The sequence below is a fragment of the Electrophorus electricus genome, chromosome 5 (genome assembly GCF_013358815.1).
Source record: "Electrophorus electricus isolate fEleEle1 chromosome 5, fEleEle1.pri, whole genome shotgun sequence".
NCBI lineage: Eukaryota > Metazoa > Chordata > Actinopteri > Gymnotiformes > Gymnotidae > Electrophorus > Electrophorus electricus.
In genome coordinates this window covers 2,988,999-3,015,192 of record NC_049539.1, presented here as the reverse complement: position 1 = coordinate 3,015,192, position 26,194 = coordinate 2,988,999, and the positions used below count along the sequence as shown (strand labels likewise).

Here is a 26,194-nt window from a genome sequence, read left to right as displayed (position 1 = left end):
GAACCCGGAAACAGAAACGGATTTACGCCGACAGCCTGGGAGGGAACAGTATGGAAATCTTAGAAGCAACTGGGAGACACAAAAGAAGCAGACAGAAGTAGTGTGTAGAGCAGTGCTGAGAGGAGCATGGTGCATTACTCTCTCCCACAAACACACTGTTCACATAAAAGACGGGGATTAACAGACCACAGAGAGGGAAATAGCATTCTTCCAATCAGGATGTGACGGCTTACGCAAAGCAAACCTGCAGTGCATGTGCTTGCGCGAACCCGTGCGCATGTGTGTGGTGTTTTGAATGATTTATTCCACTTAATTCAAATGTTATTGCTGAAGTTATTAGATTGAAACAGGGTAATTCTTTGGGAATGCATTAAAGCTTGGACTAGCTTTCATTGCTCTGATATGCCATATTTTTTTTCCTCACTGTGTTGTGTAAGCAGTTTTTGCTTTCTGATAGCCATGTGCTCCAGGCTTTAATACATTTTTATATTTATATTTGTTCATTAAAGTAAGTTCTGTGCTGATAAAGTCATGTTCAGACATCTTAGCCATCAATTATTTTGGACCTATTAAACAGTCTTTCAAAATTTATTATTTTATGACTGCTATACCAAATGGCATTAGGTAAGGTTCTTGTTTTTTTTTCACAAAAGTGATTTCATTAAAAACATAAACCTTCAAAAAATAATGCTGGACTATTTCAAGATGGAAGAAACTTATAAAAGGCTTCGAGCTTTCGGACGGCTGCAGACTGACTGAGCTGCACAGTAATACAGTGTAAAACGCAATACAGACTGAAAAGCAGCACAGTCAAAAAAAAGCAGTACAGACTGAAAGGTAGTACAGACAGACAGGCAGTACAGACTGAAAGGCAGTACATTTTGAGGCAAATAATGAGATTAATTGATGGGCAAAGTGTTTTCAGAAATTCCCACATCCTCGCATATAAGAGCAGAGGGTGCGATGCACGGTGAAGAACAGCTCTCCTGAGCATGCAGGAGGCCTCATTCCTGGAGCATGACATAAGGTCCGAATGATATCAGTGGAAAGGACACTACGAGCAGCTGGTACTTCAGTTTTAACGACCCACGCTACACCCATGGGCATTAGCCTGGGCCAGACTCATAAAGGATCGGGCTGACGCCGGAGAATGCTCAACTGCCAAAAGATCCGTTTCACTAGGACAACGGGGACTTGCACACTTCAACAATAAGCTTGTGGTTCAGAACAAATCAAAAATCAACTTTTGTAGGTGCTGCATCAGCCTGTACATAGACAGTACAGTAAACACACACATACAAACACACAGTACAATACACACGCACACAGAAACAAGTATACACACACACACAGTATAGAGACAAACACATACAGTACAGTGTACACACACAAGCATATACACATGCGCGCGCGCGCGCGCACACACGCGCACACACAGCTTTGCAAAACCTGTAGAGCAAAGCAATTATTCTTGATTTTTCCCTTAGGGATGTCATTCTGAAAATGAGCTTAATTAAGAGCCATCATCTCGTAATGGCGAAGGCTAGACAAAGTTCCGGTGAGTGTGTGTGTGACTTTGACGGAGATGAAGGTCAGCAGTAATCAGAGCCTGTGGAGGCGACAGACACACTGATTAAGACAGATGACCCAGTGGGAGGTTATCACTACATGTTCAGGAGTCTCTCCCTCTCCCTCTGTCATCTCTCTCGCTCTCTTTTTCTTTTCTATGGTCATACCTGCATAATGAACTCTCGGCGGCGAGGCATTCCTCTTTCTGACAGCAGGATGTACTCTGGCTCCTTTTCCTTCTTGGCCTGCTGGATCTGAGCCAGTCTGCTGATGGGGTTCATGCCCTGCCCGTACTCAGGCCCTGTCTGACAGCGAGGGCACACAATGAGTACGTGGATCAAATCACGGCATCACTTCAGCACGTACTGATCTCACAAGGCGGCAAACCTTTAATATGGACTTAGGGCGTTTCTTGTAATGCATTTTGGGTTTTTCCACCACTGGAAGGAATGGCAGTTTCTTGAGTTCCTGTAGGATGGAGAAGGCAGCTCTCTTCTTGGACAACTTCTTACTGTTGCCCTCGCCCTCAGCAGAGAATTCACCCACAGTTACACGCGTCAGGAAGCTCTTCATGTGAGGAGGACCACTCTCTTTCAGCACCTGCCAACAAAGGCTGCAGATATGAGGATGCAGAACAGAGTAAAGCAGTTCAACAGCACACACCACAGGACAAAGTGAGATTAAGAGCCAATCAGGTGTGAAAACCTAAAGGACACTGTATATTCTGACATACATCCCTCTTCTTTAACAATTCGATTAACTTCCTGTACATTCATATTCACTTCCCGTGTCCCTGTTGGGATGGGCTGCAGAGCAGGCGAGCTCAGCGCTGGGAGGCTTGGTTTACAGATGACCCCCATGCAGGCGTGCACATACGCACCCACACGCTCATGCACGCACGCACAGACGCACAGACACCCACACACCCACACCCAAACACACCCACACAAAACCTGAGCTTGGCTTCTCTCTGCACACAGTCTGAAGTGAATGTTATCCCTCTCCTGAGACTCCCCACATTCTCGCCCTACACACGATTATTCTGTTGTTCACTCAGAAACACACACACAAATACACAAACACGTGCATACACACATACATGAAACAGTGTGGAGAGCAGAGAACCACTTGTTTGGTTCTAGGCACTGTGTGAATGAAACCTAATGGAGGTTCATAACCAGTCCCACCACCAGTGAAATCTCCAGACTAAAGATCACAATTTTGTACTGAGCACAGCAAAGTGAAGTGACTGTAGATGAGTCATCTTCATCTGAGCATCTTCAGATGAGAGTCATCATCTGAGAATCATCTTCATCTGAGCATCAGATTCACTTTCATCTGAGAGTTATCTTCATCTGAGCATCAGATTCACTTTCATCTGAGAGTCATCTTCGACTGAGAATGCGATCTCCTCAGCAGCTTTTATCTAGCCGGTTGGAAGCAAAACCCAGAGCACTCTGCATTCCACACACATTTGTTGGAATGTCATGACCCAATATTTACAAGGCCCCGATGTAGAACGGATTTGATCATCACACTCCACTGTTACACAAGAGTTCAGAGCTTCTCTATGTAATCACTAAGCTTTGCTCATGGCTTTAGAAAAGCACTGAAAAACAAAAATGCTAAACTGATCTTTGTCCTCAAATATGCTGGATTCATTCTATCTCTCCCCACAAAAATGGCTAGGTTGAAAAGAAGTAACAATCATAAGGTTTTAATTCATGAAAATCCAGCAAGGTCTGTCACACCAATGAGAGCAGCACATTTATCTCTTCAAATACAATACGTTATGACAAGGAGCAGGGTGTTTTACATTACGCTAAGACAACAAGCAGAATGTTCTTAGCTGGGGTTTTGGTCTGCCCAAGCTGCAGTGTCTCATGGCAGACAGATGATCAAAGGAATGCTTTGGATGCATTATTTTGTTTATTACATAAAGGAATCTTTCAGCAGCTATGAAATGTTTATAGCAGTTAAAAGGTGAAGTCACATCCATGTTGGGTTAGGTTTGCCTTACTGATGCTCAAATTAGGAAGAAGAGCCCATGTATTTCTACACATTTCTACACAGTTTAACTCCTACTATAACTTGGACTTTAAGGCTACGCAAGTCTTCATTTCATGTTGCCTGATGTGACCAGACAGATCACTGCAGTTAATCACTATTCCCCTTGTCAGTAGCATCTCCCAGGAGCCAAACTCAAATGGAAAGTTACAGCCTAGTCTGAGCTTGAAGGTTTCTATGTTTGTTCCAGGACCTTGAGGAACAACAGATCTGGGTGAGCTTAGATACACATCAGTGTTCTAGACTCTCCCATCAACTTACCTTCTTCTTTAGATTCTCTAGAATTGATTAAATATGTAAAGAATAGACTACGGTAACTTTACCAACCCTGTTAACAATAGGCCTAGACAAGTCTGGAGCCACTGTGAGCTAGCTAGCCTTCTGACACAGTTCTCATAGTCGCTGGTGCTAGTGGAAACAGTGGTGGTAGGATTTGCAGCCAGCAGACAACTGTCTCGGTGAGTGAACACCCCCTCAGCAAAGCTACTGGCACTAGCAGCCCAAGGCAGCAGACAAGCCATCGTCACTGGCAACAGACGACATGGAATCTTCAACACGGTGATGAAGTTTCATTGAGGACTCTGATGCCTGCGTCTGATGGTGGCCAGTTCTACTGTCTGTACTCTTGTCTGGTGCGTCTGACGACACGGATCATGTTCGTTGGGAGGAAACACTGTAACTTGAGGTTGATCTCGCCATCCCTCCCAAGCTTGTGAGGGGGATAGGGTATTAGTGGGAGGATCTGGGCCTAAGAAACTCTGGTATCTTCATCTTAGTGAAAAGGCAGGATATCAGGCCAGGGTGGGACAATGTCAGACTGACAGGCTGAAGAATGGCTCTTTTGTATGGCTTGTTGATGTGTGTGCCCTGGAGAAAGCTACTTATGTACATGGTGGGTGGCTCTCAGCCCAGGTCTTTCCCTCTTATATCTCTCTGCAATGTGTCATCCATACAAAAGCTCAGAGCTATATATCAATATCTCTCAGCACATCTGTTCGATATGCCGTGAGAAGTGACAAAAGTTATGTTGTGTAGTCCTAGATGGTCTTTTACTTCACATGATGACAAATAAGAAGACTCTCATTGTGTTATGGGAAATAGAGTAATATTCAAACAGTTTCCTATTGCTATGAAGCAAGACCGATATTTTTTTCCACTTTCCGCATCCTGTTCATATTGTAACACTTAACCTCGGTTTGAATGTTTATTCAAACTGGAAAAAAAAAGAACACACTACACATTCTCCCAAAATGTCAAGGGGCAAAATTCCTGAAAAGATCAGACATGAGCAAAATTCACTCCAGGCTCTTTGGGCTGAATTATGGTCAAAAAGTTAAGGGGAACAAAAACACTACATCATGTGCAAATAAAGTTGGATTTAGTCCCTAGATGCAATACACTGCATGCGCATACACAGGACCCTCGTGGAACACATGTCAGGAACGCTCTGGCAAGCACAACATTTGCTAAACCTGAGCTGACGACTGCAGAATGGAGGTCTGGAGACAGGCGTGGAAAAGCGCTTTACATAATGAAGACATCAGGCTGGCAGACCTACACACACAGCACACATCCGGCTCAGCTCTCCAGAGCAGCAGAAGCTCCGGCCTGTTTATGCGTCGAAACACTGGCTCCCAAACACTTCCTCTGTGTTCAAATTGGGCTGCCAATACTACATATCTAAAGCAGGGACTGGTTTAAAGTCACTGTGACGGTGCGTGACCGAGTCCCTACCTTACCCTTCTCCACTGTGCAGGTTGTATCATTTCCTGTCTATTGAATGAAGTTGTTTTTAAATGCTCTAATGTGGAAATATACAAATGTAAAACAGGAGTTACATAAGGTAACCATCATTCACAATGAAATTCAGTTTGTTAACTACAACATGGCAAATGCATGAAAGATACACTACAGATATTTTAGCCAATTTTCTGAAATAACTGATTAGCAAAAGAATGTTCAATGATAGTAATTTTACTATATTTTATTATTCATTCTGAAATAGAGTGACTTACCATTGTACTTTTTTCAGCTGTACTGTCACAGACATCAAGTCATAAAAAATCTTTTAAAAACTGCAATGAAAGTGTGTTTGCTTTACCTCAAAGTTTACAGGAAGGTTGCGTTTGAGTGCAATCTCATAGACCAGGCTAATCTCTGATTTGTTGGCATCTGTGTTCTCTTCCAAACCCTTCTTTTCCTCTGGACCCTGAAGCAGTTAAACACAGAACACATACATCTGCTGTTGCAGCCCCAAACTGGCCAAAAACAGGGACCTTGGTCCAGTTGTTTTTCATTTTATTTGTTAATAAAATGCCGTTCAGAACAGACAAAGCAGCTCTAGAGATCTGGGTCCATAAACGTTATGAACAAACCCATGGTAACAGAAGCAAGGAACACGTCCCTGAGATGACATGAGACGTACACTACTAGAAGATCCAGCCTGTCCACAGGAGAACCTGTTCTGTCCATATATCATCTTATTGTAAAGTCAAACACAAAGGAGAAAATAAAAAAATTCACATAAGGGACACAGAAATAAGCATATTCAGATTATAAACAGTGAAAGATTGTGAGAGAAACCAACCTCTAATGAACTAAGGGTTCCGCAGGACTGCATTACAAGCTCACATGGCAGGAGATGGTATAGTATTAACTCCTCTATAAATCCCTGCCATGGGGAACTTTCCCCCAGTGCAGTTTGTCTTAACTGTCACCCAGTTGGATGGCCGATGCAGGAAGCTGGTTCTCTAACTGCCATTCCCCCCCCCCCCCCCCCCCCCCCCCCGAGGATAAGAATTACCTGGAGGTTACCAGAACGAAGGACAACAGATTGGCCCACTGTTAGAGCAGCCTCTGGTTCTGACCTGCTTTCTGTACAGTTCTGGGACAGCTTCCCTTTACCCACAGCCTAACTTTAACCACCAGTAAATGAACCATTAACACAGGTGGATTAGCAGATCTTATTACAGATATTATTATACTTCATTAAAACTTACACATCAAATTTCACTTAAATGACCAGAAGTACATTTTAAAGAACAATACTCAATATCAATCATTTTGATTTGATTTAACTTTCCTGTCATATTCAAAAGAGGAAACACTGCTCTCACTTCTCAGATGTGGGGAAAATATTTTAGTTTAAAGATCCATTTTGTGTAATTAAACTAACATTTCAGTTTATGCATCAGAACAGCACAAATGTGATCTGTCAGCACGTTTCCATCAGTCCTGCTTGGATGGAAGCTTTTAGGACCCTGCTGTCACAGGCTCTCGATTCTCTCTCTTCCCCTGCACAGTTTCAGGATACAGTTTATGGCTGTAAGTTTTAACTCTATATATAAAACTGTTTGATTTATAGAGTGACAGCTTGCAGGAATGAATCTGGGACTGCGTGTGTGCTGCGTGTGTGCTGTGTGTGTGTGCATGCTGTGTAAGTGCAGACAAAAGTCTTCAGGGTCTGCCTGCAGGAACAAATCTGGGTCTCACTGTGTTTGCGAGTGTGTGTGAACTCTTAAAGGACTGCTGGACAGTCTCAAGTCTACAGCCTTGTATTGTGGACTTGTGTTACTGTGTGCTCTGACCCTTACATCTGCCTAGCTCACACAGTCACAGAGAACAACTGCTTGTGCATTTGCATGTGTGTGCGCGCTTGTGTGATACAGACCAACAGTAAGCAGTCTGACAGATGAACACACTTTTGCCTGGGGTGTACATGAACATGGTATGCTTCAATTTGTAAAGCAATACACGGAAGAAGCACCTAACAAAGAATTCATTATGAAGACTGAAGAGGAGCAAGACTGAACAAGAGAGATGCCATCGCGGTTTAAATAACCTCCACTGATGCTAGCCAGTAGAACGAAAATGTAATCTGATTTCCGGTGGAGCAGATCAGCCTTTTGAGGGATGGCCCAAGGCTGCCTTTTTTTCAGAGAAATCAAAACCACACATCAGGTTTCAAAAATGTTGACAAATTAAAAAACAAACAAACAAACAAAAAAAAACACAACCCACCAACAACAACAAAGAACTCAAACAAAAAAGGTTGCAACTTAAACACTACAATCCTCAGGCTTCATATCACTCTTACTAGTCTAAACATGTTTAGCAGAAAATATTCTGAAATAGTAGAAATTTTAAACATCAGTACTCAAAGTAGGGACAGTTATAACTATTGATATTGACTAAACAAACAAGGGGGCACCCACACTAACTACTATGGGAGTAGGCAAGGCTGCCCAAATTTACTGTTCTTATGCACAAACAGGCACAGCAGTGGAATAAAGATCACTGTGTGTCTGAGCAAAAAAAGTCCTCGTGATGACAACTCAAAACAGACAGACAGCAATTACTCTTCACCTTACAAAACACACTTCTTTTACCTTCGGTTCTTTGTCTTATATTTAGATGAGAACCAGTGAGTGCTTGTATTGGAATCTGGGCCACATAACAAGAGATGTGTGTGAGAAGAAGTATACATATACCCATGGCATGTGTCTTTAAATGTGCCTCAGGTTGGTCAGAAGCTGTGGAGGGCTATTACACATTAGCCAAGTTGGTTAAGAACAGAGTAAAAGAGGGTTACGTCAGAGTTGGCGTTTGAGCAAGCAGCCTAAGTAATTTATATGGAATAGCAGTATTAAGGCCAAGTTACCTAAAACCTATAGATCACGTTTAAGGAGGTCTGACTAAGTGAGAGGCTGGGAGTATGGAGTTGGCTACAGAGAGTGGAATGTTCATTGTGTGCAGTAGCTTCTACCCAAACTCTGACAGAGAGAGAGAGAGAGAAAGAGAGAGAGAGACAGTTACCTGAGGAGACACATCAACAAGGTGAACGCTATAAAAGGAAAGTACAAAGTGGGTAATTTGTCATCAGTAAGGCCATCTTTCGCTGTTTGATGGGGTCTGAGTCAGATGCACACCAAGTATAATAGTGTACAGGTATGGGGAAAGATCTATACAGACCACAGTAACTGAGAACATGTTAAGTGTTTACAGATGAGCAGTGCTGTCAGAGTGAGGGAGGTTATCTGAGGTGGTAATGGAGTGCGAAGGTTACCTGAGGTGGTCTCTCTGGAATGGGCTCGTTCCGCAGCGCTTGAAGTGCTTTCATCGCAGCGTTGTGTCGTGCTGCCTGCCGAGTACGACCCTCGCCGATAAACTCGTTGTGCCCAACTGTCAACTGTACATAAAATACCTTAGGCACTGGGTAATGGTACCTAGTGTAGGAAAGGAGCCAAGAGAGGTAAAAAGAGGGAGCGAGAAGGAAGAAAAGAGGGGCAGGAGAAAAAAGGCCTTTGATTCATAAGAGGATTATCTTATCGAAACCTGGCAGTTTTATCACCGTGCAAATGCCTGACTTGATGCGGAAGGCACAATAAAAGTGCCATAAGCTTGCAAGAAGCACACTAAACCCGTCTGCTGCTAATTGGGAGAGATGAGGAGAGAAAAACAACTTAAGTTATGCTGAAAACATTACAGCAAAACAAGCTCGAGAGTGCACACAGCCCTAATCTCAATTATTCACTTGTTCCCAGTGTGTGTGCTACTTAGTGGCTGAGCTCCTATGGAGAAGGGACTAAAGACAGTGGCAGAAGGGAGTGGTGGACAAAGACTTAAAACAACTTGAAAAAGGACAGATTTATATCTGAGGCAGAACCTGAACAATATTGGTGAAGTTATAAATGGTAAAATTAGAAGGCCCTTCTTCCACAGGGTCAATGACACTATGAGAGCCTGAAATGATGACTCCCTGCTGTTGCCCAGCAGAGGATCTCCAAACAAAAGCTGCTTCACATATATCCAGCTTTCTTTATCTCAACTTTGGCTCACCCATGCAGGGCTGTCAGGCCGCTGTTCAGTGGGCAGATTTAAAGGCCTCTTTGCACTCTCAGGCCTTTATGAAGAGTGCCACTGACTGACCCAGCATCAGAACCCCCCTCCAAGCACACACACACCCACACACCCACACCACTGCCTGGGAGAACCCACTCACACTCCTCTATGCAGGCTAGGGAGTGAGAGCTAATGAACCACTTTCAAAAATCATACTTTTAGCACCAGTGGTGCTTAATCAAAACATCTCCCACACTGTCATGCAACAGGACCAAGCCCATGTATAAAGTTTTATGCTTAACCTGTAGAGCAGCACAAGGCAAAGCAGGTAAAGAAAAGATAATTATTCAAATGGACAAGTACACAGAATGTTTTATTGAGTCTCAACATTAGTTTGTTTCATAACCATTCCAGCTATTTAGTTTCGGGTTGTTAGAAAACTTCCGTTTCATTGTGTTATCGGACTAGTGATATCAGATTTGACACTGAGAGAAGCAATCAGGGCAAAGTTCAGGGTCAAAGTAAAAAGAATTAGACACAATTACACCCTAGCTAGTGAATGGCAGGAAACGACTTCGGCACAGTAAAACAAAAGCACTTTTTGTTCAAAGTGTCCTCATTTTAGGCGAATAACAGAACAAAAGAGCATAACCTATATAAAGTGATATTCCTGGTTGCATATCCATTGCACAAAATAGTTCAAATGAAAGGCATCACAAGAGTTCTGCTTTTGGCTCTGAATGTTTTTGGACTTGGTAGTCTTAAACCAGCATGACAACTTGAGACTTGTCTGGGAAAGAGAAGCATGTAACCTTAACCATCTCACAAAAAGTGGGTAAAGGACAACAAACCCTAAAAAGAGGCACTGCTTATTTGCCAAAGGTGTAGAAAGAATTATTGTAGTTTGTTCCTACTGCTGTTAATACTACTACTACTACTACTACTACTAATAATAATAATAATAATAATAATAATAATGATGATGTTATTTATAAAGTGCCTTTCACTTGTCCAAGGTTGCTGTACAAGGCAAAATACACACAAAAAAGTGAGATATTCCTGAAACAACCATCAGTGATCTTGAAGTAGCCAATAACTTCTACAACATTTTGTTTTACTTCTTATGTAATACAAAATTCGTTCCATTTTCATTCATGTCATTCTTTGACGTTTGAAAATCTCCACACACAGAAAAGCTGCAGATGACAAAAGGCTTGGAAAAAGTGCAATGCCCCAGTGTTGTTAGTGACTGTAAGCTATACTGGACTATAACAAAGTTTATAAAACTTAATGAAACCTCCTTAACTTACCTTTATTTAAACCATAAACATCTCATGTCCAAAAACACAAAAGACAATTTATATACAATAATCCATACCTTTCAACTTGTTAAAAAAATGTTGTTATGGCCTTATGGTTTAAATTAATAAACAAACAATTTTACACATTTAATAAACCGAAACTAATCAATTTGTATACAATATTCCATATATATGTTAAATCAAATTACCCACTCGCCCTCCTCTTTCTCCTTCAAGCTCGGGTCCTCTACCACAGGCCTGTGAGCTTGAGGATCCTGCATATTACAGCACTCTTCTGGACAGTTTGTTCCTGGGTTTCTCCCAGTTTGGGGGTCACAGCCCCTAGATTAATAGTGGAACCACTGGATTCCCTCCTTCTCGCCTTCACCTTCACATCTTTTCGAGATCTTGTAAGATGGTTGGTCTCAGTGATGGTCACACTGACCGTCCATGGTGAAGCAGTCACATCTTTACTTGGTACCCATCTTGGCCATAATTTTTTTTATCTCGTCTGGTCGATATCCCCCTCTGACCTTGCCATAGCAAGTTGTGACATCAGCTGTTGGAACACTGAGCTACTACTTGTTACGGTGTTAATCTATATTTTGGGTTTCATCATCCTCTGCATATATCTTCTCACACTGGGGTTGCTTGCGTAGTAGTATTCCAACAGTCCTCTCTTCTTCACTTTCGTCCATGAGTGTCTTGTATTTGCATTTCAGTAGCCCAGTTTTCATCAGCATCTGATGTGAACCAGAGAAGCACTGGTCAGTGTGAGCCAGTGTGACTTGTTTCGAATTCTCAATGTTAGTGAGGTAGGCGGCCTAAGGGATCACACCAGAGATGTGCTGGTCCGGATTGAAAACCCCCAACCTCCTGTACGGAAGTCAGTGGTGTAGCCCGCTGGGCCATCCAGCTGCGCACACATGCACATGCACACACACACGCACACACGCACGCACAAGTGAATAATTTCTCTATTCAGGACCAAAATCCAGAGTGAGCCCATATCCAGAGGCCCTTATAGAACATTACCAGTAAACATATTCCACATGTACACCGCTGCAACATTAACAAACTCAATACAAACCTTTTACCCAACCAATTTAATGAAATGTTGTAACATGAATTATATTAACAAATCATTTTTCCAATAACATGTCACTTTTAAAACTCATTTCGGCATGATATACTAGTAATAAATCTGCAGGAGATCTGTGTCCTTCCTGCAAAATAGAGGAGAAGTACAACAAATTCATGAGCTCATGTTCCAGTATTAAAGTAGGCAACCCCCAGAGCCAGAGCACAGCTTTCTGTCATAACAGCTCCATACGCAAGAGCAGGGGGCCAGAAGGGCAGAAGCCAGATACCCATTTAAAATGCCTTCATGGCTAAGAGCCCACTCTTCTGTAAAAAAGTTACAGTTTAAATGACAGCGCAGAACATCCCAGTTTCATAACTTTTTAAATAAGCCCAGCTAAATTAAAATTCCTGTGCAAGTCTCATCTGTATGTAATAGATGCGTGCTATGGCTTTTTTATTCAGCTATTCAGCCTCCCCCTGCAACTCACTCCTTTCCAACTTCTTCCCACACTTTCCCCATATACTCCCCCACACACTCGCCCACACGCTTCTAAAATGATTTGATTCAACCCTCCCCAATGCTTTACTTTACTGCTCACTCATAATGATGTGCTACGCTCCATTTCCACAATATTCTGCATTTAACCGGATTGTGGATGTTAAGAACATGCGTTGTGAGGGGAGTGTCAGGCCTGGTAGAACCCTGCCCATATACACAGTCTCAGCAGGAGGGAATCCAGTCCACTGACTGCTAACAAAGTGTCTCTGGCATCACAACTCTGCCTGGGTGAGCAGTCCAGCTAAACTGCATCAGTGCTCAGTGACAGGAGTTCATTAGGTGGATAACAACTGGTTTATTCAAAATTAGTCCACAGTAACTGCACACATTTACAGACATTTATTCTTCTTTGTGTCTCACTTGCCTTGTGGTTAAACAACACAATCAATAGACTGAAGTAGACTGCATGTGAACTACATCTGTAGCTTCCAGTCAAGTACAGTACAGAAACAACTAAATTTTATGAATCCTGTGAAGATGTGCAGTTGTTCTCTACTGCTCAAAGAGGACCGTCAGAAAAGCAATAATGACTTCCAAACACAATGAAGTCACAATCGCCCACTCATCCTATCTGAGTGTGTGCAGGAATGCAGAGCTACTGAAGCTGAATGCTCGCTAACTTACTCTTGCACCATGTATTTCTAACACACTGTTCTCCCATCCTTTACTGGAAGCTGTTGCCTCTTACACTCTTTAATTAAACAAACAAGATAAGAAAGGGGGAGAGGCTGTGGGATCTGCAGGAAAAGGGCAGTGAGCTAGCGACCTTCAGTTGGAATGTGAGGAAGATGTGGGGTGACTCACAACAGCCCGCAATCAGAGGGTCTGGACACAGCAGCTGTGCTGTGCACGTCCTTAGAATGAAGAAATTCGCCTGCCACTCCTCTAGCTGCGGGGAAAATCTACACTATGACCTTCAACGTTTGTTATGAGAAGCGTTTCATCAGAGGGGATGTGCTTCTGCTGCTAACACACCATCAATGGAAGAATTCTCAAAACAAAAGTGAATTCTCAAAGCAAAAGAATAGAATGCGCAAAGCAAAACCAGCCTTGTACACAGTTCACTGCTTTGTTCAACACATATTAACGGACCTGAACAACACAGGGGCTTATTTTCACATTGTTTACTGCTCCTGATATACTGTGGAGCAATAGGTACTGTGTAAAACACATTACTCTTGTGTCACTTTAAACCCTTGTTCTTAACACTATAGGAATACTGTAGGTCCTGCTCTTCCCTGTGCTGAGAAATAAAAGAAAATGAAAAAGTGTATAACACACTATAAGTATTTTGTGTACTGTGTGTTTTATATAAATGTTTTGAATATTTTGAAAATTGTTCCTGCTTGTAACAGGCTTGTTATCATTAGTTAACACTGCCATTAAGATTAAGCTCTGAAACAGGGACCCTTTTAAACAGTGGTCTCTGTTGAAAGCCCTGCATAGTCAACACAAACACCCATGAAAAAAAGATGGTTAAGTTAATGGTTCATTTGCCTGGATGAACAATGCAAGCACCCACAGGAAGTCACGTGAAGATTCACATTCACATTCACATAGATAATGACATGGACACTGAAGAGCAATATAAATCCATTTCCTAGTATGGAAATCTTTGTATTTTGCATGCAAATATTCATGCATTTTGGAGATTACAAAAACGCCCACTAACCCCTGGAGGCTGAGCCAATGTTCCAGTGAGCTGATCGGCCCTTACTGATGAACTGTGTAGACCTACAGGTACTTTTTACCCATCAGGCTGGAGGAACATTACCTTTAAGAGTGATCTATTAGGGATTAAGTTAACCCACCTGAAACAAATGAAGCAAACACAGAGAAAGACACTCCTCCACTTTCTCAACAGCACGGGAGTTTTAGAGCTCAGTACTAATGCGCTTATGCACACACAGGAGTCTATAAAGATTTGCTGCTTTGTTATAGCATCAACTACAAAAAGCGCTATACTAAACAAAAATGAATTCAATTTAACTGAATTGAAATGACTCTTGGCAATTTGTATACTTTTTTGGTAAAACATTTTGTAGGGACTGTGTAATATCAATTTTCCTGCTGACTGATTACCCAGTTTAGGTTTAGACCCACTAATTCAGGGAAAGAAACTATAATTCAGCTAAGAGAACAGGCCATTAGTCCATGAAGCATCCTTAGGGATAGGTAATTTAAGTGTCAAGCCACTATCTCAATTCATTTTGAATACTGCAGTTGTGCACAAACAACACATTTGAGTAGTATGGTTAAAAAGGAGGTTGTGAGGCGGGGTGGGGTGGTAGTTAAGGTTTTCTGAACACTTTATGAATTCCCAAGAAAGCCATTTCCTCCTCAGAGTTGCTAGCCGGCCTCTTACAAATGATTAATTCTAAAGACCTCTCCTGTATCAGAGCTTGCATACATACTTAAGTAATTTGGGCCTTTCTTTCTCATGATTACTTTCTCAGGCTTTGTGATTAAGCAATGCAGACATTTTATACTGAACACCCTACAGTGGAGGTGATCACTCTTCAGACATGACTAAGGCAAACAGCCTTATTTTATCAGAACATGACAGCTACTGCTGATGACAAAACCCACATCACCGTGTAGAAATCCTCAAGGATAGGAGAATTAGTACATAAGAGCTTTTTCTGAATCTTGAGGTGTCGTGAATACTTCTAATCTTTGTGACATGGTTCACCTACATGAATTCAGAGGTGCTGGTTTATCCTTCCCAAAAGCTTTCTGGTGCCCATTCACTTTCAGCACAATTCTCACATCAGACTTTATTGACCAACTAACGATGACCACTGGTAAACCCAGTGAGACTGGTCTATTTGCACCATCAAACACTGACCTGTAATGAGAAGAGGGACTCAAAATAGAGCAATTAACAGACAGACTTCAGTTATGTTCATCAAAGCAATGTATAACACCGGTTTTATTTTGGGTACTCCAGAATGAAATAACCATATTCAACTAACCATTACAGTGCTACAGGGCTTTCCTTGTTAATCTGCTTATATTTCATGAGCCAGTTATTTTAATTTCAGGTGCATCAGAGAAGCTAAATCAGCAGATGTTTTTAAAAAGCTGTCCTCACTGGAATACTACATTTATAAATATATATCCCAATTAACACGTCAAATTGGGTTGTTTCCTTCCAATTGCATTACAATTATAATCAACATTACTTATATCTTCATACAAACTCTCAAAAGGTTACCATCACTATCAAGACCACAGGGAATAAGGAAACAGTAGTTAAGTGGACAGTTCTTGTATTTGCGTTTCAAAATGAGACTTTTCCTGTTAATATTCACTTTATCATAACCAAAATATAGCAACACACTGGGTTTTATTTCCACATTGACACAAATTTCCAACTCCACCATGTAGGCACCTTTTAGCCAACCGTGTTCCACTGAATTTCCTGCCTTTCCAATCCATCTCAGTATCAGACCAGGAAATATCACCAGGCAACAGCCACAGCAGTTATCCTCATTATTATTACAGCTGAGCAGGCGGACCCTGATGTAATGTTACTGTCATACCCAAATGAGCTTGGAAGGTGAGGCCCTCCCGGAAAAACTCCATCCAAATTCTGACTCTGACGGAATGCAGGCGCTCCCAAAGGGGTTGGGGGGCTGGTAATGTTAAAAATGTGTCCAGGATAAAACAGCATCTAAAACAAGTCATGAAGACCAAGAGACTTGTACATAGACAAAACATCTGGATGAGAAGCACTTGAATACTTCAGAAGATTAGCTTCAGGTCCTGATAGTGCCTGAATACTGACACCCTCCCATGAGTGGGACTTAAAATTAAGTGTGCAACGAATCCATTATGGACACAGTTTGCTGTTCTGTCCTCAGAGACTAATAAACCAACCCAGTTGTCCCTGAGCCATTGGAGGGAGAGGCTTGATTCAGCCCTGGTAATGAGAAGCTATGATGTGCACAGATCATAATGACACTGAATTACCTTATAAATCAGAACACATTTTTACCAATCAATACCAATCGTGACAAAAGCATATATGGTAGGATTCATTTACACATGCAGAAAAAGGCTTTCGATCACACAGCCCACCAGACACCAGTCTTTAATACAAGACCTTTCTATGGACACAACATCAATACTACTTCTAATAAAGTCACCACCTGGACAGTGGTGATTGATCATGGGCACTAGCTAATATCTCCAAGGCAATTTACATGCTGATAAGGGAAAAGAGAAGGCTAGGCTTAAATGAAGCATGTCCCCAACCTTCCTCTACCTCTGCCACCAACCTCTCTGCCTGTGTCTCCCTGTGTTTGAGTCTCTGTGTCTTTGTCTTTCTCGGTCTCTGTCTCTCTCCCTCCCGGGTTGTACGGAAGTCTCTGCACCAGCATGATGTCACCATTGAAGGGGATCAGATTTGCTTTGGCTCCTGAGTGTCTTAGTATTTCAAAGGCTTTATGCCAGGGACTTTAGACTGACAGTGGAAAAAGAAATATGCATATTACAGAAAAAAGAGGGGGGGAAAAAAAACAACAAACAATTTCAAGTTGAATCTCTGTTCTATGGTTGGATGAGAGCTTCTCTCCTTACTTTTGTTCTCCTTATAGCCTCCAATGACTACTAATTGAGATAATTATAATAACTCAGATGACTCCACATACAAACATTTATACTTATTTTATATATGACTGATACTTAAGGGTCTGAGTAGTCTTTGAAATGTGTAAATCTTTCATCTTAGTAATGCAAACAGTGAACTCAAAACTACTAGCTACTGTAGTACTATAAAGAAATTACACTGAACAATTACTCGTAAAAATATATGGGTTTGTTAACTTGGCCTATAATATGTAAACAATGTGAGGACAAAAGTTCTTCTGTTTAATAAATCATTACCCTTTATGTAGTAGGTACATAAAATGAAAAGCATTTCCAAGATATGGACAAAAATAAAACAAAATCAGCTTTAAAGACCCACCTAGAAATCTGATGTAAAAGGAAAGATAAGTTTTGATGTTCATACATCACATCTACTACTACAGAGGAATAAAAATGTAATACATTTTTGACAGACAGACAGTATGTACAGCGGTGAGATGTTCTCAACACCTGTTGAAGACCTAACATCATGTGGTTAAGATAAAACAACAATTATTTAAGACATCAAAAATTTTAATTGTTTAATTAGTTTATGGCAGTTTCTCAGGAACTGGCAAAAAATAACCTTTTCCAAACTGTCAGAGCGCTTAATATATGGAGCTGTACTGCCTCCTATTGGTGATTAACAGAAATTCTAGTGTTATTAAATACATGCATCAGGTTAGAACAATAAATGGTCAAATAATCCTATGTTCAAATAGAGCATTTGTTATTTTGTTCTGGGAGTTTTAATCATGCTAGGGATTAAGACAAAGCCCCCCCACCCAAAAAAAAAAAAAATTCCAGTTGTGATTCACCATTGGCACTACAATTCAGTGCAAGACTAGTCTTAATCCTTGTCTGGGAAACAAGCCCTGAGTGTTTCTGATTTAAACCAGATGCCAAAAAAGACAATTGTGATGGAGAGCTGGAGTACCACATCTCCATGGCAAGCACAGTCCCAAACACAAGCAGCACAGATGTGGGGCCTCCCCAACCAAGTGAAGGTGCCTCTAAATAACCATCCTGGGCTTACAGTCCAACAACAACTGCTAATCTGTCCATGTCCAAGGAAGGACTCACACTATGGAATGGCCTTGGTTTAAATGACCAGGTATGACTTATCTTGCTGCAAATGTACTTATAGGCTGCAGGCATCTGTACCAGCACTGAGGAGAGTCAAGGCTGTTTCACTCTGATCAGGGACTGCAGACCATGAACAGAAGCACCACATGCTGGAGCCTCAAACCAGAGACCCCCTTCATGCCTCTGAAGCCTTGCTACACATACCAGGAATTTCAGGAAAACATTTAAGTGTATCATGAATGCATTTGAGATTATATTAGTCCATAGGAGTGCACAGTGCAGTAATGGAGGGCAATTCATAAGCAAAAATCCCAGGGACTATGTCAGCCATGACCAACAGAAAAATCACAACTTGTAAGACGTGTCCCTGGCAAGGATACGGGAACAGCTACGGCTGGTAACAGTTGCTACGGCGCGCTAGAAACAGCTACAGCTCCACTCTCTAACCTCACTTCATACAGCCCAATGACACAGAGACAATGGCAAGCCTTTAGACTCAACTTTAAACTTTAAAAAGTAAAATATTAAAACAGAGACTCGTTTGATTACATTTTGTTCATAATAATTTTTAAGTGTCAATAACTAAAGTGCACATTATTGGGGTGAAAAATAAATACTGATTTCAGGAAAAACCTCTTCGTGATTTCACACCAATTTAAAGTTAGATTTCAAATCTTGAACAAGAAAAACAATGTAAAGTTAAAACATATTGACACATTCCAGAGAGAAATCCGGTGGTGCATGAACCACCTATAGCTGTACTATTTTTGGTAGTTTTAAAATTCAAAGTGCAGATGCCTGTTTGGATTTGATTCATTTAAGGCAGCAACCTCTCTTCCTGTGGTATAAAAGCTTCAGATAGCGTTTGGAGTCTAGTCCCTCAATATTTTACAAATACATCAAATCCACCTGAGATGGAAGGATCTGTGCCTTACCAGGAATAGTGTCTGACCAAATGTTTTCAGGTAAAGCAATCTAAGGCAAATGCTTGAGTATGCCTTACACCACTTTCATCTGTACTGTGCAAAACATTAGTCAGGCCATGAAAAGCCAGAGACATGTTCCAATCCTGCACATCCGCATCCATGCGGGCTGGAGAAAGTGGTGCCCTTACCTCTGGTTGAACATTCCTCTGAAGTTGTAGTTGGCTCTGTAATTGGGGATGGGTTTGGGCTCCAGAGGTCTGTATATGGCGGGCTCCCCTCTCTTCATTGCCAAGCCGTTGAGCTCCACTGTAGGGGTGATGCTGCCTGTAAAACAAACCCATTTAGTTCAACCATCTCACTGTCATTTCAACATCGGCACAGTTACATTGTTCCACGAACATGAGCCGATACCAGCCAGAGGTCTTTGGCTGCACTGACGACTTCAATCATTCCAGCAAAGCTTTTACAAGCACTTGCACACCAATGAATATGCTTATGAGCCTCAAATGAGTTCACACTGATATAATATAACCAGTACATACCTTAGCAGACCATTACATTACATTGCATACAACTTGCTGTGAGTTTTAATGTGCTAAACTTGAGACCTCATTTGAACACATTAGTCGACCGACTGTGGCATCTCATGCAAATGAATTTTTACACCTTTCATGAAGGTCCTGTGGACAACAAAGCACGTGAAAATGTCTTGCGTTTGCCTCAGTATAGATAGTTAATTCATAAATTTACACTCTCATTTATGAACATGGTCTACATAGAACTCCGAAACACATGCACACAATGTAGGTGAATTAAACCAGTGTGAGGCAGAATGTTATGCATAATTAAATAACCGAACGCTTAGGAAAAGCTGCAGCCTGTTTTGGACAGTGCCCCCTGTTGGTGCTGTCACAGACCAAACAGGACATACACATATACAAATATAAAAATGTAAAAGCAGGATTTACTATATTAGGACAGGTATCAGACAACTCACAACCGGTCCTACATATGAACCTGCAATCCCCTGGCGCTGCTTGGTCTTCTGTCTTTGAATACTTGGCAAGTGGTAAAACGTTCTCAGTGATTTGTGGGATCACAAAAGGCAGAGATGTTTATGTATGTACACATGCTAATCATGACTCTTCTTGTTGAAAAGTTTGGCGGGGTGGTAGGGTAAGTGACAAGCTGGAACTCAAAGGGCAAATTTTCTTTTATCAGAACATGAATGGATCAAATTCTTCAGCATTCTTCACCATCACTGTAATATACTAATGAGGTTTGCTGTCAGCAACAGTTACATAGCTCTACTTGCAGTGGACCACATAACTTTTATCTGTAGCTGTTTACAGATTGCAGTTCTATTATCGCTACTGGAGTTAATATGCAGTCTAATGCAGTGGTCTCCAACCCTCCTACACATTAAGGCAGTTTTGTAATCACATAAAGCAATCTTCAAAGATAGCTCCCATTTAACACTAGCCACTCTGATCAGTTAACAGGTTCTAAGTATTCTGTGACAAACCACATTTTTAGAAATGTACACATGCATTATAAAGCACTGGGTGAAAAAAAAAAATCCTTGTTTGCCTATTGGAATTATTTAAAAGTAGAAATGAACTGATCAGTATGTGAGGTCACTATGTGAGGTCAATACCAATTGCCGACAGTCTTTTAGCACAATCGGCTAATCCCAAATCTGAGAGTGGGAGGGGTAGGGCGTCCTTAGTTGCCACGACACTTAACTACCAAGGCAAATAGACCAAACATAGTTCAAATTAGTTTATTAATAAACACTGCTGCAACAAATAAAGGTGCAATCACACATATATATGATCAAACACTATGCCCTAAATAATTAAAAGTTTTAAAATGGCAGCACATCAAATGATTGCACTAGGCTATCAGTTTGCAACAATCACAGACAAAAAATATATATACATATTATATAAAAAGAATATAAAATGTTAGGCATTTAAATCATTTTCAGATTAAAAAAAAACTAAAAGCAAGATAAAATGTAAATTAATGAGAAAAATACTGTGCTGTCAAATGCTAGAGGTTCTAAAATTTTATCAAAAAATTAATTCAATCAGTTTCAAATTTTAAAAATGAATCTTGCATGAAGCTACAACCTAATTTACTGCAAAACAAGGCACCATAGCCATCTGCCTATGTAAAAATACTCAAGGTTTACTGTTCAGCCCCAATGGCAGATTTTATGTTCAAGAAGAGTAATATTTGGGCTTAAAAACTGTTTGACTGTGTGCACTTGTGTGAGCTGCAGAGGGCTGAGATCAAGCTGCTCTGTTGGACGGTGGACTTCTAAATGTTAAATAAGATTGGTGGTGTTGTCTTGCCTTTGCTTCCCCAAGTGTTGGTCAGATAGGAGTCAGATACTGTTAAAAGCTCTTATACTGGCAAAGTTTCCTTTCAGCACAAGCAGTAAACATCTTTTATTGTGTCATTAATTGGCTCTAAGTAGCAACAAAATATCTTGACCAATTATATTGGCCAACTATAAATTTAATTTGAAAACTGGCTGATTCTGATCCATAGCTGATTGGTCCTCTTGTCCCTACTCAAAGATTAAAACATTTTATTTCCTTTTTTTTGCAATATAAAAATTAAGGCACTGACTTACTAATTTAATTAGGAGTCACAAATTATAGTGGAAACTAAAGTCCAGAGTGAAAGCAGATGAACCCATCCTCGTTGCCTCTGACCTATCAGTAGCTATACTAGACCACTATGACCCATCAGAAGCCACACATTATCACTAGTGTTTGTTAAATCTGACAAGCTGGCAGGCCCACATGCTACAACAGCTTTTTTTCTTCCATGCAACTACATCAAGCTGAATGAAAGACATCTCTGTCGTCTTAAGCCTTAGATCTAATTTTCTTGTGGAGGCTGATAGTCCTTACCTGGATTGCTGTTGGTGTCGGCTTTAGGGGAGCGGGGTGGTGGTCTGGGCAGCGTGCTCTCCGACAGCGCTTTGGTGGCTGTAGAGTGCTGGGCCTTCTTAATGCTGCTGCCTTCGGCCTCCCAAAACTGCTCCCCCAAACACAGCTGCACAGTGAAGATCTGAACACAGCAAAGACACACGCTCACGATGAGAAGATAATCAGGGAGGAAAGAAATTGCGTCCCTGTCAGTTAAACATTAAAATGATGCAAAAGTAGTTCCTTACATTCCTTACATTAGTCTGTATCTAGTTTCACCATACAATTATAAATTTAAGGAACAATATTAATTATTTGTAAATACATTCATATTATTAAGCAATTATTCTAATTCTGCTACATTTACTGGTTCTTACATTCTGCTACATTTACTGGTTCTGCTACATTTACTGGTTCTTAAAGACAACACCAAATCCTTGTCATACTTCCTTCACAGCAGTTACACTATAGCTTTTTATCAGTTACCCAAGCAAGAAAACCAGCATTTAGTTATTGCTTAATTTCCAAAAAATTTACCAAAAAAAACAACAACTTGGGTTTCACATTTGAGTGGAACCTTCAAGGCCCACTAGTAACAGGTGCATCAAACATTCAAGGCCTTCAACCTGTGTGAACACCCCTTTAGATACTAATGATTCTAATGATCTGGAGATTTGAACAATGAACATTTTCACCAAAAGGCAATAACATTTTTAACCAAAAATCTTTCTTATAGTGACTTGAGAAAGAGTTATCCATAAATTACACACATTTGTGCTGACAAATGTGTGAAGGTCCAAATTAGGAATGAACTTCTCTGGGCTACTGCAAGGGTGTTGGTAAGATGTTATGTCATTCTTTAAATTGAGTGTAGCATGTGATTATAACAGCATGGATTCTTAAACACTACATGATACAACAACAACACTATGATGAGTTAAAGGAACACTAAGAGTAGATGGGTGTTAAAGCTAAATGTCTTGTATGACAATATACCTTAGCATGGGCAGGCCCCCGCTCATTCACCAACTTATACTGTGGTTGAATCCTGTTGAAACGGGCTAACTCATTCACCAGACACATGGGAGTTTTCTCTTTAGGGTTTGCCATGTTATCCTGGGGAGGTCCTGACATGAAAAAAAGTTTAGAATTTCAATAAATCAACAAAAAATTGAAAAATTAATCAATCAATCCATAGAATCAGTTAATTTAATAACATTTATCAATTTAGTCAATTTGTAATAATACTCATTCAAACCTAGCAATGAAGAAAGCAGTATACAGGCATAAGGAACAACATTTATCTGCTTCTAAAAATTCAGGTGGATAGAGGCAGAACAAGTGCATTTATGAGAAAAAAACTTAAGGTGCGCTTTGAATATCCAACAATCCACAAATTATACATGCAATGCATTTCCCAAGAAATAACTTAAAGATCAGTAATGCATAACAACCTTCAACATTGCTATGAGCATGCAGCAGTAAAACAGCCCCCGGCGTGATCCAATAGTACATACTATTCTGGTCATGATAGAAATAATAGCACAAATATTAGGTTGATATGTTGACAGCATATTAAAGTTTCTAAAAACAAATTTTGCCATCTTGTTCTATGCTCTGCAGAAGCCTATGCAAGATCTTATTTAAATGTACTTTAGATACCTTTTAACAAACTTTTTTTTAAAAGTATAATTCAATTATTGAATCTTGTTCATGAGCTTTCTGATCAACTTTTTTTTATGTAATAAAGAATGGCCTCACAATCATGAATAAAATAACACCTCCAAATGACATATGCAGCTTACTCTGGAGCTACACAGTGCAGACACACACCTGGAGGGATGGCAGGTACAGTGGAGTCCACAAAGCCAGCGGCAGAACTGGAGCAGGCGGGCGTCGTGGCTGGCACTGTGCCGTTGATGGTGGACTGCAGACCCAGAGCTCCTGAGCTGGGCAGGACCACAGGGGGCACCACAGGAGACAGGCCGGGCCCAGGCAGGGGGGCTGAGGTCTGCACTTTCACTTGAGCCATGCTCTCTAGCTGAGTAAAGGTAGGAGGGAGCATGAATAGTACATGGGCACTTTAAATATTGCATGTGGACTAACTGGGTTCAGAAACCTCCTTCTCACCAATTAAATAACAAGGCAGATAATATATAACATATTTCCTGCAAACAATGCATATTTGCAATGCAATATATAGTACTATTTGTGGAATATGGCGGAATTAAAGCTAAAGTTAAACTCACTGAAGGCAATTTTAAACCCTATAGCAAGATGTGTTTGCTCATTTTTCCTAAAACAGATTTACAAACAACAATATATGCTGGACAGCAATCTCCAATGCGTAAGGCAAAGTATGTTACAAATGAAAACCAGTCATTTTCCTCTTCGATCAAGTATCAGTCGGAAATCAGGCACGCAGCAGCAAAGCTGGAGATAAAAAAATCACACTGACAGAAAATGAAATGATGTTCTATTTAAGCCAATGACGTCAGTTCTGCCGGTTGGTTATCTCGCGCCCTCTCACTCATCTTTCTGATTCTGTTGACAGCGCTAACCGTTTGGTTTAAGGGAACTCCGTTTCTGTTTGCTACTACCGAGCAAACAAACAAGCTTTAAGAGATTTATATGTCACTGACAGAACACGACAGAAATTTTTGTTTTACTTCAAGCTAGCGTTAGCTACCCTGTTAGCTCACCCGGTTTTGAACTCGACTGGGGTTATGTGCAGACATCATGGCTGAACGAATAAACACCCCCCTTCACCTCTGAACGAAACACTCGGGGTCTTGAGTACGTCTGTGTAGCTGTCAGCACCGTGACTTTGTTTACAAGCCAGAGCCTAACTCCACGATGAAATGTCTTACATTTTAATTGTAATAATTTACCTTAGTCCAGGGCCCGACCCCAGTTACACCTCCAACATTGGCAAACACTAAAGAGAACTGATGATATTAGGACGAAACCATTACGTGAACACCGTGCTTTTGCGTATTATTTAATCGTCAAATGTATTGCTTAATATGTGAGAAATATGATAGCAATTCGTGCAAATTTAATATGGTCGCGAAGCCATTCTGTATCTGCTAAGGCGTAATATATGTGCAGTATAATAAATATGCACCCCCGTCTGTTTTACACTCAATGGAACCGTCCATTTTCCGCCACGGACCTACGGACCACCGGTTAAGTGCTTTTCCTTGACTGTGATGACATCTTGAAAGCAATCGTTTAGTACGCTAGACACACCACACACACACACACACACACAATATATATATATATATATATATATATATATATATATATATATATATATATATATATATATATATATAAAAACACACACACACTTTATGTACTTTAGAGGTACATAGAGTTATGTTTATGTGTGTGTGTGTAGCGTACCAAACAATTGTTTTAAAGATGTCATTACAGTCAAGGAAAAGCACTTAACCGGTGGTCCGTAGGTCCGTGGCGGAAAATGGACTGTTCCACTGATTGTAAAACAGACGGGGGTGCATATTTTAAAGTCCCATCGCTGTCTAAAGGAAACAGAAAGGCAAGACTCTAGAGGGCAAAAGAGTACAAAAACTGAGCAGTGGAAAAACATCACCTGGTCAGATGACTCCAGATTTCTGTTGCACCATGCTGGTGGGAAGGTCCAAATTTGGTACAATCAGCATGAATCGATGAGGCCTTCCTGTCAGGTGTCAGCAGTTCAGGCTGGTGGAGGTAGAGTAATGGTGAAGAGAAGTTATTTTTGGCATACCCTGGGTCATACCCTTGACATACCCCATGGATGGACATTTGGACACTAGAGCTTACCTAAGCATAAGTTCATAAGTACCCTGTTTCAGCAAGACCACCATGCCACAAGGGTTGTATAGTCATGGATTGGTTCCAAGAACACAGCAGTGAGTTTTCTTTGCTTGCCTGGTCCTTACAGTCCCCAGGTCTTAGCTGTACAGAGCATCTCTGGAATGAGGTAGAATGAACTGTTCATAGCACATCAGTACCGTCATCTAAATTGTGGCAACTGTGAGAAGCTATATCCTGTCTGCATGAATGACACAACAAATTGCTGCAGTTCTAAAGGCTAAAGGAGGTCCCATGTGCTACTAGATGAGTTTCTCTAATAAAGTTGTCATTCTGTGTGTTAAATAATTCATCTGGTCTTGC

At 40.9% G+C, this 26,194-nt stretch overlaps 1 protein-coding gene across 5 annotated transcripts in view; it reads right to left on the bottom strand.

Moving 5' to 3' along the window:
- stau2 (staufen double-stranded RNA binding protein 2) overlaps positions 1-24,999 on the bottom strand; it is a 62,801-nt gene extending 37,802 nt beyond the window's left edge. Inside the window, exons 1-9 of one of the 5 annotated variants that reach the window (XM_027023970.2) lie at positions 24,901-24,999; positions 23,843-24,050; positions 23,006-23,136; positions 21,992-22,151; positions 19,253-19,388; positions 8,702-8,861; positions 5,738-5,845; positions 1,957-2,169; positions 1,737-1,874 (exon numbers count right to left, since the gene is read on the bottom strand). In XM_027023970.2, the coding sequence (XP_026879771.2) occupies positions 1,737-1,874; positions 1,957-2,169; positions 5,738-5,845; positions 8,702-8,861; positions 19,253-19,388; positions 21,992-22,151; positions 23,006-23,136; positions 23,843-24,041 (1,245 nt within the window). In that variant the 5' untranslated portion in view covers positions 24,042-24,050; positions 24,901-24,999. Of the gene's footprint in view, positions 1-1,736; positions 1,875-1,956; positions 2,170-5,737; positions 5,846-8,701; positions 8,862-19,252; positions 19,389-21,991; positions 22,152-23,005; positions 23,137-23,842; positions 24,051-24,711 lie in introns of all 5 variants that reach the window. The other 4 variants (XM_027023972.2, XM_027023969.2, XM_027023971.2 and 1 more) reach the window with 4 other exon arrangements.
- Between the last annotated feature and the right edge of the window lie 1,195 nt (positions 25,000-26,194).